Consider the following 16,463-nt stretch of genomic DNA (forward strand, 5'->3'; position numbering starts at 1 on the left):
AACCCACCAACAATTCCCACTCTTTGCCATGCTCACCTACTCAATTCCACCAACATTTTGTGTTAAACAAGTCCATCCTCTTCCTATAAATACCATGGCATCAACCTCATTCAAATCATCCAGAAATTAACCATTCTCCAAGCCTTTCTTTGCCTCTCCTACATATCTAAACCCCTTCCCATCCATTCCTCCAAATAACCAACCCTTCAACATCATTCCAACCTTGTTGTTGCGGCAAAGAGAAGGAGAAAAGTCCTTAGACGCACTTGCTATCCAACATGGATCGTTGGAACGTTTAGGTGCTTTCTTTCCTTTTTTTTTCAATGTTTAAATTTGTTTATCTTTGTTTTGTAATAATGAGGAACTAAACCCCCCCTTGGCTAGGGGGGGATTCGAAACCATGTTAATGCTTGCAATATGATTTGATTACTTTTAATTGCGTTTCATAAGTTATGAATTCGATTTACTTATCTATTTGATTGATAACATGTTTATGTATGTTGATTAGGGATGCATACTTAGTTTGCATGCATAAATATGATGCTAGAGTATAAGGGAATTTCACCTAATCGTTATGAACTTATATTCATGAGTAGTAAAAGTCGCTAGTCACGATTGTGTTAAGTAAATCCTTGGCATAAGTTTCATGCAAATCATAGTAACGAGTGCCTCGTCAATGCTTATGTTTTTCATAGAACTTAATGATTCTTGCTTGTATCTCTATTATGCAATTCATGTAGGGAACTTGTAGGGAATGTTTTGGGTTGTCGTATGCAATCATCCAACCCAATAACTTGTGGAAAAACTGAGGGTTAATTAGTGCAATTCACGGTTAATTTGGGGCGTTGAGAATTAATAAGTTATTGAAATGCAATTGGAAATCATTTTGTATGCAAGCAAGACATGTGTGGAGAAGAACCCCTTAGCTAGCCTTCCATTATCCATTCAACCCAAATTTGTTTAAAATCTATTTAAGTTTTTAGTTTATTCGTTTTTACTTTCAACTTCACCAAACTCAAATCCCCCTTTTACTTTCTTGTTTTAAAATCTTTTGTTTACATTTTTAACTTTGTTTTTATGTTTTTAAATTAGTTTTCAAGTGATTTAGCAATCCCTCCTAATCCCCGGTTTAGAACGATCCCTACTTACATACTTTGCTACAATTGTCAAAAAGAGGGTTAAATTTGTGTGCTTATATATTTCGCATCAAAATTTTGGCGCCGTTGCCGGGGATTAGCAACTTTGCTAATCCCTTGGTTCTTTTCTTTTTGTTTAGTTTGTTTTTGTTTTAGTTTCTGACTTAGTTTTGTTTTCCTTGTTTTGTGTTACTTTTGATATTTGAGTTATTTTTCTTTCTTTGATTTTAGGTACAAATGGAGCAAGACATGGCACTTGCGACCATTCAAGCTCAATTGGCACAGCTCACTGCTCAATTGCCTCATAATGCCGAACGGACCACAATGCCAAGTGTCCCTACATTTGATGTGCCCTATGGGCAAGGATATCAACATCCTCAATTCACTGTGAACGAAGATGCTTGGGGTTATCAAGGCTATGATCAACCAAGCAACAACATGTTTTCCAACGCTTACAATTCGGCTTGGAGAGATCATTCAAATTATATGTGGGGGGAACCTCAACAATTCCAACAAGAGGGATATTGGCAGCAAGAGGAGGATTTCTATTCAAAACCTATGCAATATGCTCAATCAAACTCAGGTTCGTCAATAAATTATAATCAAATTCTTAATGAATTAAATTCTTTGGTGCAGGGCTCACAAAATCAAGCCAAGGAGGCTCAACAAGATGGATATTGGCAGCAATCTGAGGAGTTTTATTTAACGCCTATGCAACCACCACCGCATACCCCACAACAATTCCAATCAAATTCAAGTATGTCCATGGATAGTGATCAAATTCTTCAAGTACTAACCTCTTTGACGCAGGACCAACAAAATCAAGACAAGAAGTTGGATAAATTGATGAGTCAAATGGGAGAGATTATGGAATTCATGGTACAAATTCAAGAGCAAAGTGAACTCTCCAGCTCAATTGTTGAAAATTCGAAGGAAGATTTTGAAATCCACGATGCTATCACTTTGGAAGGTGACATGAAGGATGAAGCTGTCCCAGAACTATCCAAACACAGCCCGAACATGGATGCATTGCTGCTGCAAGCAGAAGAGGAGGAGGACGACCTGGGCAATTTAGAAGAATTCTTGCTGCAAGCTCCTCAAATCCCTATGTCATCCAACTCAGGTGAGGAAGTTTTAAATCCACTTCATTCTAACATTATTCCACCAAATGTCATTTTTCCTTGTAGGTTTTTGATTCCAAATATCAAAGAGAGTGAAAAAGACATTGTGGAAGCTCTTCCAAAGGTGCAAAGTGATATCCCAATTCTTGGTGCACCAAAACAAGTTCCCGATGGTATTGAAACGTTCAAAGAACCTTGCACACCAAGAAAAGGGATTCAAGAGAATGAAGTGGTTGAAGCATATCAAGAATACATCCAAGAGGCTGTGCATGAGACAATCAAGCCCAAAGCAGTTGAGTTTGATGACACGGGACAAGCCACAACCATCATAGTAAACCTGGCTAAGTTCAAAGTCCCGGAAATGTTCAAAAATGTGGTGTTTGTCATTGAGTTTGTGTCGGAAAAAGAAAGTAAGCCATCTTCTCCAATTTTAATTTTAATTTATACTAACATGTTTCTGATTTTGATGATTCAGGCACCCACTCTTGAATTTAAACCATTGCCGAATCATTTCAAGTATCACCTCCCATTAAAAGATAAATTCCATGCTTTGGAGCCGAGTGGAGTTTAAAGGAAAGATTCGTCCGGCTAAAGACGTTAAATCAAGCGCTTCTTGGGAGGCAACCCAAGCATTCAACGAAGGGAGACTTTGGAGTCGCTAACCAAATCAGATTTGCATTCTTACACCCTTATCTTTACTGCTTTCATTTTGTTTTGTTCAGTTAGTTGTGTTATTTGGTTGATTTCTGTGAGTTTGTGTTATTTAGTTTAAGTGTGGGGGAAGGTTAAACAAAGTTTTTTTTTTTTTTTTTTTTTTTTTTTTTTTTTTTTTTAAATTAATTTAAATATTTTAAATTTTTTTAAAAAAAAAAAAAACACACCTAAAAAAAAAATAAATAAAAATAAATTAAAAAAATAAAAATAATTAAAAAAAAAAAAAAAAAACATAAAAGTAAAAATATTTTACAATGATGTGTAAACTAATAGCATTCATTGGTCAGGTGGTGCTTCAGTAGTCGGCGGTGCTTCAACAGTTGGCGGGGCCACGGAAGGAGGAGGTATCGGAGGTTGATCAGTTGGAGCTTCACTACGCAGTGCCGCCCCAGAAGACGAAGGCAGATGCGGTTGGAACAAACCCACAAACCTCCGGTGATCAAGTAAAATTTGACCATCAGTGTCTTGCAGCTGGTCAATTTTCCTCTTCATGTTTGTGGCATAATTGTGTGCAAGCTTGTGCAATTGTTTATTTTCATGCTTGAGTCCTCTAATCTCCTCTTTGAGACTCTGTATTTCAGCCACCAACGATTCAACGTGACGGGTTCGAGCATATAGGCGTTGGGCCATGTTGGACACCGAACCAGCACACTGCACGCTAAGAGCCAGAGACTCCTTAACCGCCAATTCATCAGACCGTCTAGCGAGCAGTCTGTTATCTCTGGGGGTGACAAGGTTCCGGGCCACCACCGCAGCTGTCATATCATTTTTCATCACCGAATCCCCCACGGTAAGGGGACCGGTAGGGGATATGAAGGATGGGCGCCATATGTTGTCTGTTGAAGGCGGAGCTGCCTCTTCACCAAGGTTCAAGTCAAAACGACGATCGGAAGGGCCAGACATTTTCAGAGGTGGTGAAGAAAGAAGAGAGGAGGACTGATCAAGATTAAACAAGTGTAAGAAGGGAGTGTTTACAGGAGGGAGCTCAAGTGTGTTGTGGAACAAAATTAGCGCCTCTATAAAAAGAAGAAATCAAAGAGGCGCTCCTCAGAAATTGAAGAGGCGTCCTCTCGCAAATCGAAGAGTCGGGGCTCCGTTCTCAAACGCCTGATTCTTTTCTCAAAAGAGGAGTTTCCTTTCTCAAAAGCCGGATTCTTTTCTCAAAAGAGGCGTTTCATTTCTTAAAGGCTGGGCTTGCTCAGAAACCACGAGCCGAACCCCGGATTTCAAAAGATCAATTTGTCCAGACGTGTCGTCACTTGTCACACGCAAATTGCTTTGCGAAAATCTCGGGCAGTTTGTCGAAGCACCAATTCAGAAATCGAAGAGGGAAATTCAACAGTCAAAGACACGCTAGCTTTCTCAAAAGCTGGGCTTCAACCCACGAGCAAATCTTCTTTTCCAGATTTATCCGCACGTGTCACATGCTACCTCTACAATCGACGATGCTCAGAGCTCGAAGCGCCGATTCCAGATATCAATGAGGAATCTGCTTTGCGGAAATTACGGGCAACTTTGTCAGAAAGCGCGTAATTTGTACTATTCATCCATCCACCGGCTGCCGACAATGAGTGAGGGAATAGTTCCGGTTGTGAAGAAAAGTCCCATAAGTATCTACCTTCGCCTTCCACAGCAAAGGCACACCCTCTCAGCACTTCTTCCTCTCTGAAATGGCTTTCCAACAAACCCTCTCAAGTCACTCTGTATTTTTCATCCCCTGGGATACCCCTGCAAACAACCCATCCAAAGCAAAAGTATTTCATATCATGAAGGTTGAAAGCAAGAGTATCTCATATCATGCTTTCTCCCTGTCCTTTCTCCAGCCAGCACTTGCTCTCGAGTACTCATCATCTTATGTTTCCTCTTCGTCTCTCACGTATAAGGGAAGTGAAGATGATACCTCGAAGCATGTGGAGACAACGTGCTGATTCATCCTCAGCTAGGGACAAGGAGAAAGAGACCAAGAGGTGGGCACTTGGAAAGATTGAAGAAAGAAACAGACCAATACCTCTACCTCGTGCCTGCCCGCCATGCAGAGGAAACAAGCAGAGAAGAATGCAGCTCGTACAATCATCCCAGCGGAAGGAGTCCGAGCTGAAGAACTAGAGAAGCTGCCACATCTGCTTGGAGAACAAATAAGGAACTGCAACATCACCAAAGAGCAAAGCTTCGCCGTACAATATCATCAAATCATCACTTGCAAGTAAAAAGCTAAGTGTCACCCTGTTCAAGAGGAAAGCTGTGGAAAGTCAACAAGCACGACCAATGATCACTTATTAGTTCTATTCATTGTCTTTTATCGTGATTTTCAATTTTTCGTTTGCAATTTTTTTTATATTTTCTTGTGTTACTAAACTGATTTATTTCTTTTCTTTGCAGGAACTTTTGGTTATTTCCACCCTTGAAGTTGATTGCAGAATTTTAGCTTGGGGGGTCATCGCTTGGTTTTACTGCAAACTAGGGAAGTTTTCAGTCCAATTGCTTTATTTTGTTTCTTATTATTTATTTATTTTATTTTTATTTGCATTATAGTGTTTTCTGACATTGGGGTATAGATTTCATGGGTCCTTTCCCTCCATCTTTTGGTTTCACTTATATCTTGCTAGCTGTTGATTATGTTTCCAAATGGGTGGAAGCCAAAGCCACCCGGACTAACGATTCAAAGGTTGTTGCAGATTTTGTGAAAACTAATATCTTTGCTAGGTTTGGCATGCCTAGAGTTCTCATTAGTGATGGAGGCAACCCATGGAAATAAAGAAGACCTAGGAATTTCCGACTCCAAAACCAGGTGTTTGCGTTCTTTAACCCTCCTCTCTGTTGCTTTTACTTTGCCATGTTTATCATGTTTCCTCGTTGTTTGTTTGTTTGCTTTTGTGTGAGTTTATGTTTGAAACATTGAGGACAATGTTATATTTAAGTGTGGGGGGGTAAACAAGTTGCTGTTGCATGATTTTCGTGGGATTTTATTCACCTATCACTTACAATGTTGTTTCTTGCTGTTTTAAGTGTTTTTAGTGTGTTTTTAAGCATGTTAGTATGTTTTGATATAAAAATCCGAAAATTTGACAAAAATTTGAAAAAAAAATTGTTTTGAAAAAGCCAAAAAGAGTTGTTTTTGTGTGTTTGTTTGTGTCTTAGGGTACCTTCCAACACAAATAATGAGGATTTGGTTTTTAATTGCATGACTGTTAAAGAAAGTTATAAACATGGATGGAAGTTTGATATGCTCTTGATTTATGCTTGGTTATAGTTATAGTTTACGAATTCACATGTAATCACAAAGAAAAAAAATCAGTTTTTGTAACATGCTTGAAGGAAGGAACTCAAACTAACACTACAACCTTGAGAGACTTGAGCCTAATACGTTCTTTGGAGAGTTATTAATCTGTGCATTTTTGTTTTCTAAAGTCGTTGCATGATCTCATCATTCTTTGCTTGGTTGCTACTTAGAAGGCGTTTCATCATTTAGTTCCAAATACTAGAACTTATGCCCGTTCCATTCAAAGCATGACATTGATTTGCATAACACATATTCAAGATGAAGTTGTGTAGTGAACTAGAGCCAAAAAGCTTATCCCGTGCATATTTGTTTAAGTTTAACCCCGTTGAGCCTTATTTAGCCTGTTTTCTTTGTTAAACCACATTTCCCTTACCTAGCCTAGATTAGGACTATCCATACCCTTGTTTTTAAAGCATAATGAAGCATGACTTAAAATGAATTCCTTTTGATTGTCCTTATGCAGAAAACAAGTGTGGGGGAATGAGATTTTTGTGTTTTGTGTGCCAAAAGAAAATAATAAGGCATGGGTTAGAAAAGAAAAAGAAAAAAAAAAAAGAAAAGAAAAAGAGTTTGAAATAAGTGAGGAAAGGCTCACAAGTGTTGTTTGAAGTTGAAATCGGCCCTAAAAAGTTGAATGAATAACCCCATTGTGTTTAAAGTTAGTTGCTGCATTCAAAGGGAATTCTAAGCATCAATTTCATTACTTTGCTTATTATGCTTTAAAAACGTTTGTTTCCTTACCTTTCATTGTTAGCCAATCACCCCTAACCCTGTTACAACCCTTAACTTCAATCTTGAGTGTTATGTGTTTCAATATGTGGAGTTTGGGATTGGTACGAGCATATGGTGTCCCTGGTTCTCGCATCTAAGTAGTAGCATTCCAGTCATGAGATCATATCTATACATGCTTAATAACTCCAGAAATTGCTTTCTTTGCTATAAACATATGTGAGTGTTCGTTTTCATGTTTACATCAATCTTCTCACATACATCTAGTGTAGGGTAAGTAGTCAGAAAATTAGAGTGAAAATAAGAGTGTATCTTGTAAGGAATTGAGCAAATTCTCTAAGGCATGTTACTACATTCAAAACATCGTTTTAATTGGTTATATGTGAACTAGTATGTGGTGACTTTGATTAAGTATGTGCTCAAGGGTAGGGAAGGCAAAAAAAAAATCTGTGGTTATGATGATCTTTTGCATGTCATGTTGCATTGAAAATCCCTAAGGTAATTGTTGGAAGGTTTAGGTTTTGTTTTGTTCTTATGTTTTGTTTCTTTGTTTTGCTCGAGGACTAGCAAAAGCTAAGTGTGGGGGAATTTGGTAGACGCATATTTATGCGACTTAGTTAACTAGTTTTCTTGCATTTACGTTATTAGTTCTTAGTTATTTTAGTACTTTAAGCCATTTTCGTGTGTTTGTAGGTCCAAAGGGCTAAGGTAGCAAGAAAGTGCATTTTGGTGCATTTTGGAGCAGTTTTGAGCTTGTAATGGATTACATATGATATGAGCAAGATGGATGGACGAATTTGAAGACAAAAGAGGCTAAGAACATGCTAAAAATCTGGTGAAACAAATACAAGTTGCAAGAAGGGATAAATTTCTAGAAGGATTGGCCAAAACTTCACTCAAAACACATCAATGCCGTGGCTTTTACTTCCACCTCCACCAGAAATTTGAGTAATGATGCAATGCTTAACTCACCATGACATGTGAGTGGATGATGCAATGCTTAGCACACCATGACATGTGAGTGGATGATGCAATGCTTAGCTAACCATGACATGTGAGTGGATGACTCAATACCTAACCCACCAACAATTCCCACTCTTTGCCATGCTCACCTACTCAATTCCACCAACATTTTCTGTTAAACAAGTCCATCCTCTTCCTATAAATACCATGGCATCAACCTCATTCAAATCATCCAGAAATTAACCATTCTCCAAGCCTTTCCTTGCCTCTCCTACATATCTAAACCCCTTCCCATCCATTCCTCCAAATAACCAACCTTTCAACATCATTCCAACCTTGTTGTTGCGGCAAAGAGAAGGAGAAAAGTCCTTAGACGCAGTTGCTATCCAACATGGATCGTTGGAACGTTTAGGTGCTTTCTTTCCTTTGTTTTTCAATGTTTAAATTTGTTTATCTTTGTTTTGTAATAATGAGGAACTAAACCCCCCTTGGCTAGGGGGGGATTCGAAACCATGTTAATGCTTGCAATATGATTTGATTACTTTTAATTGCGTTTCATAAGTTATGAATTCGATTTACTTATCTATTTGATTGATAACATGTTTATGTATGTTGATTAGGGATGCATACTTAGTTTGCATGCATAAATATGATGCTAGAGTATAAGGGAATTTCACCAAATGGTTATGAACTTATATTCATGAGTAGTAAAAGTCGCTAGTCACGATTGTGTTAAGTAAATCCTTGGCATAAGTTTCATGCAAATCATAGTAACGAGTGCCTCGTCAATGCTTATGTTTTTCATAGAACTTAATGATTCTTGCTTGTATCTCTATTATGCAATTCATGTAGGGAACTTGTAGGGAATGTTTTGGGTTGTCGTATGCAATCATCCAACCCAATAACTTGTGGAAAAACTGAGGGTTAATTAGTGCAATTCACGGTTAATTTGGGGCGTTGAGAATTAATAAGTTATTGAAATGCAATTGGAAATCATTTTGTATGCAAGCAAGACATGTGTGGAGAAGAACCCCTTAGCTAGCCTTCCATTATCCATTCAACCCAAATTTGTTTAAAATCTATTTAAGTTTTTAGTTTATTCGTTTTTATTTTCAACTTCACCAAACTCAAATCCCCCTTTTACTTTCTTGTTTTAAAATCTTTTGTTTACATTTTTAACTTTGTTTTTATGTTTTTAAATTAGTTTTCAAGTGATTTAGCAATCCCTCCTAATCCCCGGTTTAGAACGATCCCTACTTACATCTATACTACAATTGTCAAAAAGAGGGTTAAATTTGTGTGCTTATATTATTCGCATCAAATTTTTGTATTCCCGCCTGTCACGCGGGTGACCCGGGTTCGATCCCCGGCAACGGCGCCAAAATTTGATGCGAATAAAATAAGCACACAAATTAAACCCTGTTTTTGACAATTGTAGTATAGATGTAAGTAGGGATCGTTCTAAACCGGGGATTAGGAGGGATTGCTAAATCACTTGAAAACTAATTTAAAAACATAAAAACAAAGTTAAAAATGTAAACAAAAAGAGAGAAAAATGTTTCTCATCTTTGCCTCAAGAAAACCCTAATGTGGTAAAAGCTATAAAGATGCTTTTATATCTCTTTTCTTAGATGAGTGGCAAACTTGCAATTAAGCAAAACTTACCGCTCCCTCACTATGGCCGGCCTCTTTTAAGTGATTGGCAAATAGCTCAATCACTTAAACAAATATGGCTTTGTCAGTGGATTTGCTACATTATCGGTTGAGGCAACCTTAAGGATGTTGACTTTCCTCTCGGTAGCATATCTTCTAATGATATTAAAGCACCTCTCAAAATGCTTGTTCTTTTGATGAGCCCTGGGTTCTTTGGCTTGAGCTATCGCCCCACTATTATCACAATACAAAGTTACTGGTGATGTAATGGTTGGAACCACTCCAAGTTCAGTAATGAACTTTTTCATCCAGAACGCTTCTTTGCCAGCTTCAACTGCAGTGACATATTCTGCCTCCGTCGTGGAATCAACAATTACATCTTGTTTCTTGCTTTTCCAGCTAACAGCCCCACCATTCAGAGTGAATACATATCCGGAGTTGGAACTTCTATCATCGACGTCAGATTGGAAATCTGCGTCTGTATAGGCTTCCACTCTCAACTCTGTTGCTCCTCCATAAACAAGGAACATGTCCTTAGTTCTTCTTAAGTACTTAAGGACCATCTTGACAGCTGCTCAGTGTCCTGATCCTGGGTTAGATTGATATCGACTAGTAATGCTCACAGCATATGCGATATAAGGCCTTGTGCATATCATGGCATACATGAGACTTCCTATGGCGGAAGCATAAGGAATAGCACTCATCTGCCGTATCTCTTCATGAGTCTTAGGTTCCATGGACTTAGAAAGGTGAATTCCATGTCTCACAGGAAGAAGACCTTTCTTAGATTGTTCCATCTGGAACCTACTTAGCACCTTATCTATGTACATAGATTGGGAAAATCCAATTAATTTTCTGGATCTATCACGATAGAGCTTTATCCCAAGTACATCAATGCATCTCCCAAATCTTTCATGTGGAAGGGTTTGGACAACCACACTTTTACAGAAGAAAGTACTGCAGTGTCATTCCCGAATAGTAATATGTCATCTACATATAACACTAGGAATACAGTTGCATCCCCAACGACCTTTTGATAAACACAATTGTCGTCTTCATTCAAGTAAAACCAAACGTTTTGATTTCAGTATCAAAATGAATGTTCCAGCTCCTGGAGGCTTGCTTAAGTCCATAAATGGGCTTTTGAAGCTTGCATACCTTAGTCCTTTCAGACTTAGACACCAAACCTTCGGGTTGAGTCATATAGTGTTGGAAATGTGCCCTAAAACCAATCATATGATGATACTTTACGGACATTTCACATGTTAAACTAATCTAGTTTAATATCAAGGGCAAAGATTATTGTTTTAAGCCGTCTCATATAAATGTTATATGCTTAAACGATAAGTCCAAGGAATATGTAATTAGGAGAATGTGATTTAAACAAGTTAGATTAATGAGACCATTCTCTTTCGTATACATATCCTAAACGTTCCTGATCATATGATTGCTAATTGGGCATTGACAGTCCGTTAAGATCAGTACATGCTATGTCTTCTCTTAGTGAGAGTGACTAGTCTCGAGTCATTGGTGTGATTGACACCAAGACAAGCATGTAGGTGCTCAATAGCGAATGAGTCCACTGAACACGATCAACGAGGAGTTCTCATACTCATGTCACATGAGAACTCATGGTTGGGATAATGCAAAGTAGTCCTTTGACCTTAGGCATCATAGTTGTCTTGTGGTTAAGTCCTTAATCTTTGATTGTGTTAAAGTCACTCCATTCGAGGGTGCCCACGGCATAGTTGGGGTTAAGCCACTTAGCCATGGAGGCGAGTGAATGCGCAACAATGGATCTCTAACCTTCAAACCGTTTGGGGGAGAATACTCTAAGATATGATTAAGAATCTCTAGCCAGAGTATGAATGAGATTTAGGAAGTCGTTCCAAATCTCATTCAAGGTAATCATATAAGCACATGTATCACATTGGATAGTAGACATGAATAAACTATCAATCCAAACAATGTGGTCAAGAGTATTGTATTAGAGAAAGACCGTATTGCATTGTAATCCTAAACTGAATAGGTTCTCCACCTCTTCTGATTAGCTTGGGTAACCATGATATGCTGCTAGGTGTCACTCATGGTTTGTGGAAGCCCTAAATGTGTATAATCACTAAAGGGAGAATTGAAAGTAAGTTTCAATTCACAATCGATTTGAAATGGTTTTAATCGCCCACTGCCTCGCTAAAAGGAACCTAATGGATCGTACACCGTGTAAGGCAGAGATTGAAGAAACAATGGAGATGAGTAAGAATAATTAAATGGTTTAATTATTTATGGCAAGGATTAATTAATATGTTAATTAATCAAACGAATCAAGTTCGTTAAAAGACCACGGGTTAGTTTTGGGCCTCAAAGCCCAATGGTCTTCGAACGTCAAGCCCATTGACTTAAGTTGTATGACAACTTAATAACAAATAATTCACAAAGGCCTTAAAAGCCCAATGAAACCCTATGGCCGGCCATTTAGTTAAAGGAGTGGGTTTTGGACTTAATTACAAGTTTGCCACTCAAATGAATGTAGGTATAAATATGACTTTATAGCCAAAATTCATTTAGGGTTTCTTTTAGAGAATTGAAGAGAACACAAAGCTCTCATTTTCTCTCTAAAGAGGCCAGCCACCCTTGGAGGGATTAGCTAGTAATCTTTCTCCTCCAAGGTCACTCATTTCTTCATCAATCTTACCTTGGTGTGGAGACTTGGAGAACCATTTCATCCATCCAAATCCATAGATCTAAGATGCAAGGAATGATGGCCCTCTCTTTGGGTGATTAGCCTTTGCTTATGCAAAGAGGAATCTACAAAGGTATAATTTCTCAACTCACTTTGTTTTGAGTTGAGTCTTGGTTCACCTAATCTACTAGGCTTTTAATTTCATGGTTAATGTTTTGTTTTTAAGTGCATACAAGCATGATTCCGCCTTTTAATTGTTAATTGCATGCTATAGATGTTGCTTAAATGAACATGTTTTTCACAAATTTCCTTCAAGTGGTATCAGAGCCTAGGTCTAGTAGTTGGTGAATCCTTTTGGGTTTTGTAGTTCATAGTCTTTGATTTAAATGTTGTAATATGTTTCAAGCTTTATACTTGTTTCTTTGAATGTAAATTTTGTTGGAAAATTTGCCATCTCAAATGTTGTAGATGTAGTTCATATGAGCATGAATATTGGAGCTAAAATTTGGTGCCATGTTTTTGGGAATTTTCGGCCAAATCCAAAGGGTGGATTTTTGGGTTCTTGTTTGACTTGTTAAAAGTGTTTTCAAGTAACTTTTGGAACCCCTATGTACCCTAGTTTGGTTATATGTTATTTCCCTTAACTTTGAGTGGTTTTGGGATGTTTTTAGGGTACTTTTGGGGCTTTTGTGTAATTACATAAAGTTTTGATACTTTAGTGTATTTGCACTTTGGCCCAAAAGTTTACGTTTTTAGGTTTAGGTCCAAAAACGCTAAAGGACAAATTGTTTTGCTCCTTTAATGAAGTTTTTTCATTTGTTGAAATTTTTGGGTTCTAGTTGTAATTACATGAAGTGGTGGACTTTTGTGTTTTTACAAAGTGACCCCAAAAGTTTATGTTTTTACAATATAGCCCAAAAGTTGAGGTTATTGCATTTTGGCCCAAATTAAGTTGGGAACAAAATTGTTTTGTCTCTTTAAATGAGAATTGGATTTTCATTTCATTTAGCTCCATTTAAATCAATTTTATGGATACAAAAACCAAATGAAAATGTTGCTTTCAATTTAATTAGTTAAAGTGTTAATTAATTAAAGGGTGATTATGAACCTAAGCCTACGATAATTGAGCTATGTGAAAGGCCGTTTCAAATTTGTTTGAACCATGGGAATGTGTAGATTAGATTTTGGTTGTAATTTGATTTGATCAAATGTTGTAAAAGAGCATAAGCTCTTCTTTACGTTAAAGTAATTTGTATTATTCAAATGTTGTAATGAGCATAAGCTCACCTTTACTTTGAAGTACTTCTTTCTTGCTTTATTTGATATGCATGAAAATGAAGTAGTTGGGTCCAACGCCCCTAAGACAACACGCCTTAATGTGATTAAACGCGTAACTAAAATCAATCACCATCCCTCGACCGAGATTCAACACTAGGCTCGTGTTGAATCTAAACAAAGGTTCATAGTCATCCTAAGGCCCTAAGGCAACTATATAGTCCATCAAATGAATACAAAGTTTATGTTAGTAGTATCATATACTCTTGCTTTAAAAACCGTTTTATAAGCATAGTGGGAGTATTATATACAACTAAATTCAATCAAATGGACCAATAGTTGTAATAGGACCAAAATTGTTTTCATAAAGATTAAAATGAATATTTATATGTGATGAGACCTAAAAACCCTCAACCAAACCATTATTAAGTTGAGAAGCGTGAGAGTGCTTTGAACACTCTTTCGTGGCCTTCCACCGTGGTAGGCTCTGATCGTTTGTGACTCGTACACCGGCTTCACCTTATCATGGGGGAGTACAAAGTGCGTGCTTACACTCAGGAGGAGTCTATATGCATACTTGATGTTGTGAAGCGTAGGCAACGAGAATAATTAACATCATATCATTGTGAGGTTGTTCTTGAACCCCTACCCGAACTTGCATGGTGGGAATTGAAGGAATATTTTTGTGAAAACAAGTTCATTTAAGCAACATCAATAAGCATGCAATTAACAATTAAAGGCGGAATCATGCTTGCATGCACTTAAAACAAAACATTAACCATGAAATTCAAAGCCTAGTAGATTGGTGAACCAAAACTCAACTCAAAACAAAGTGAGTTGAAATTGTACCTTTGTAGATTCCTCTTTGCATAAGCAAAGGCTAATCACCCAAAGAGAGGGCCTTCATTCCTTGCATCTAAAATCTATGGATTTGGATGGATGAATAGGTTTCTCCAAGTTCCCAAAATAGGAAACCTCTAAGTCTCTTCACCAAGGAGAGATTGGAGAAGAAATGAGTGACCTTGGAGTAGTGGGATTGCAAGATGCACCCCCAAGGTGGCCGGCCTCTTTAGAGAGAAATGGAGAGACATGTTCTCTCCAATTTTCTCCAAAACAAACCCTAATGAATTTTAGGCTATAAAGTCATATTTATACCTTTATTCATTTGAGTGGCAAACTTGTAAATAAGTCCAAGTTCACTACCCTTAGCATCATGGCCGGCCCTAGGGTATTTTTGGGCTAATTAGGCATTTGTGAATCATTATTCATTAAGTTGTCATACAACTTAAGTCAATGGGCTTGACGTTCGAAGCCCATTAGGCCTTAATGTCCAAAACTATCCCGAGGTCTTTAACGAACTTATTCGTTTGATTAATTAACATATTAATTAATCCTTGCCATAAATAAATGATTAAACCATTTAATCATTCTTACTCATTTCCATTGTTTCTTCAATCTCCACCTTACACGGTGTGCGATCCATTAGGTTCCTTTTAGCGAGGCAGTGGGCGATTAAAACCATTTTATATCGATTGTGAATTGAAACTTACTTTCAATTCTCCCTTTAGTGATTACACACGTTTAGGGCTTCCACAAACCATGAGTGACACCTTGCAGCATATCATGGTTACCCAAGCTAATCAGAAGAGGTAGAGAAAACCTATTCAGTTTGGGATTACAAATGCAATACGGTCTTTCTCTAATACAATACTCTTGACCACATTGTTTGGTTTGATAGTTTATTTATTCATGTCTACTATCCAATGTGATTCGTGTGCTTATATGATTACCTTGAATGTGATTTAGAACGACTTTTCTAAATCTCATTCATACTCTGGCCAGAGATTCTAAATCATATCATAGAGTATTCTCCCTCAAACAGTTTGAAGGTTAGAGATCCCTTGTTGCGCATTCACTTGCCTCCATGGCTAAGTGGCTTAACCCCAACGATGCCATGGACACCCCGATGGGGTGACTTTGACATAATCAAAGATCAAGGACTTAACCACAAGACAACTGTGATGCCTCAGGTCAAAGGACTACTTTGCATTATCCCAACCATGAGTTCTCATGTGACATGAGTATGAGAACTCTTCGTTGATCGCGTTCAGTGAACTCATTCTCTACTGAGCACCTACGTACTTGTCTTGATGTCACACACACCAATGACTCGAGACTAGTCACTCTCCCAGAGAGAAGACATAGCACGTACCGATCTTGACGGACTGTCAATGCCCAATTGGCAATCCTATGATCAGGAACATTTAGGATGTGTCTACGAAAGAATGGTCTCATGAATATAACTTCATTAGATTACATTCTCCCAATCACATATTCCTTGGACTTTATCGTTTAAGCATATAACATTTATATGAGACGGCTCAAACAATAATCTTTGCCCTTTATATTAAACTAGATTAGTTTAACATGTGAAACGTCCGTAAAGCATCATCACATGATTGGTTTTAGGGCACATTTCCAACAATCTCCCACTTGGACTAGAGCCAATCAGCTTGGTCATCAGTGATGATACCTCTTCTGTAGTCATTTCATAAATGGCTGAGTAGTAGGCCTAGACAATGGATATCTATATGTTATCCATAGAAGCAACCTTGAGAATATTGACGTCACCATTATACATGATTCTCAATCATGTGGTTCAGTCTCTCATTTGAGTTCGGACCTTGATGAGACCTTGATTCCCTGGCTTGAGCTATCGCCCCATTAGTGTCATAGTGTCGATACACTAGATACACTTTCTGATTGGAACCGAATAGAGAGTTCATAAATGAACTTTCCCATCCAAACAACATTGTTGCAAACTTCTATATGGCAATATACCTTGCATTCATAATGGAACACACTAAAGTCATTACTTTAGTGTTTCCATCCAAATATCTCTTTAGTCATAA

General features: G+C 37.8%; 1 protein-coding gene across 1 annotated transcript in view; it reads left to right on the forward strand.

Moving 5' to 3' along the window:
* Positions 1-305: 305 nt before the first annotated feature.
* Positions 306-16,463, forward strand: part of LOC126585518 (uncharacterized) — a 44,787-nt gene continuing 28,629 nt past the window's right edge. The window contains exon 1 of the mRNA XM_050249969.1: positions 306-2,259. Within this exon, the coding sequence (XP_050105926.1) occupies positions 1,374-2,259 (886 nt within the window). The 5' untranslated portion in view covers positions 306-1,373. The remainder of the gene's footprint in view (positions 2,260-16,463) is intronic.

The sequence above is a fragment of the Malus sylvestris genome, chromosome 10, assembly GCF_916048215.2.
Source record: "Malus sylvestris chromosome 10, drMalSylv7.2, whole genome shotgun sequence".
Lineage (NCBI taxonomy): Eukaryota > Viridiplantae > Streptophyta > Magnoliopsida > Rosales > Rosaceae > Malus > Malus sylvestris.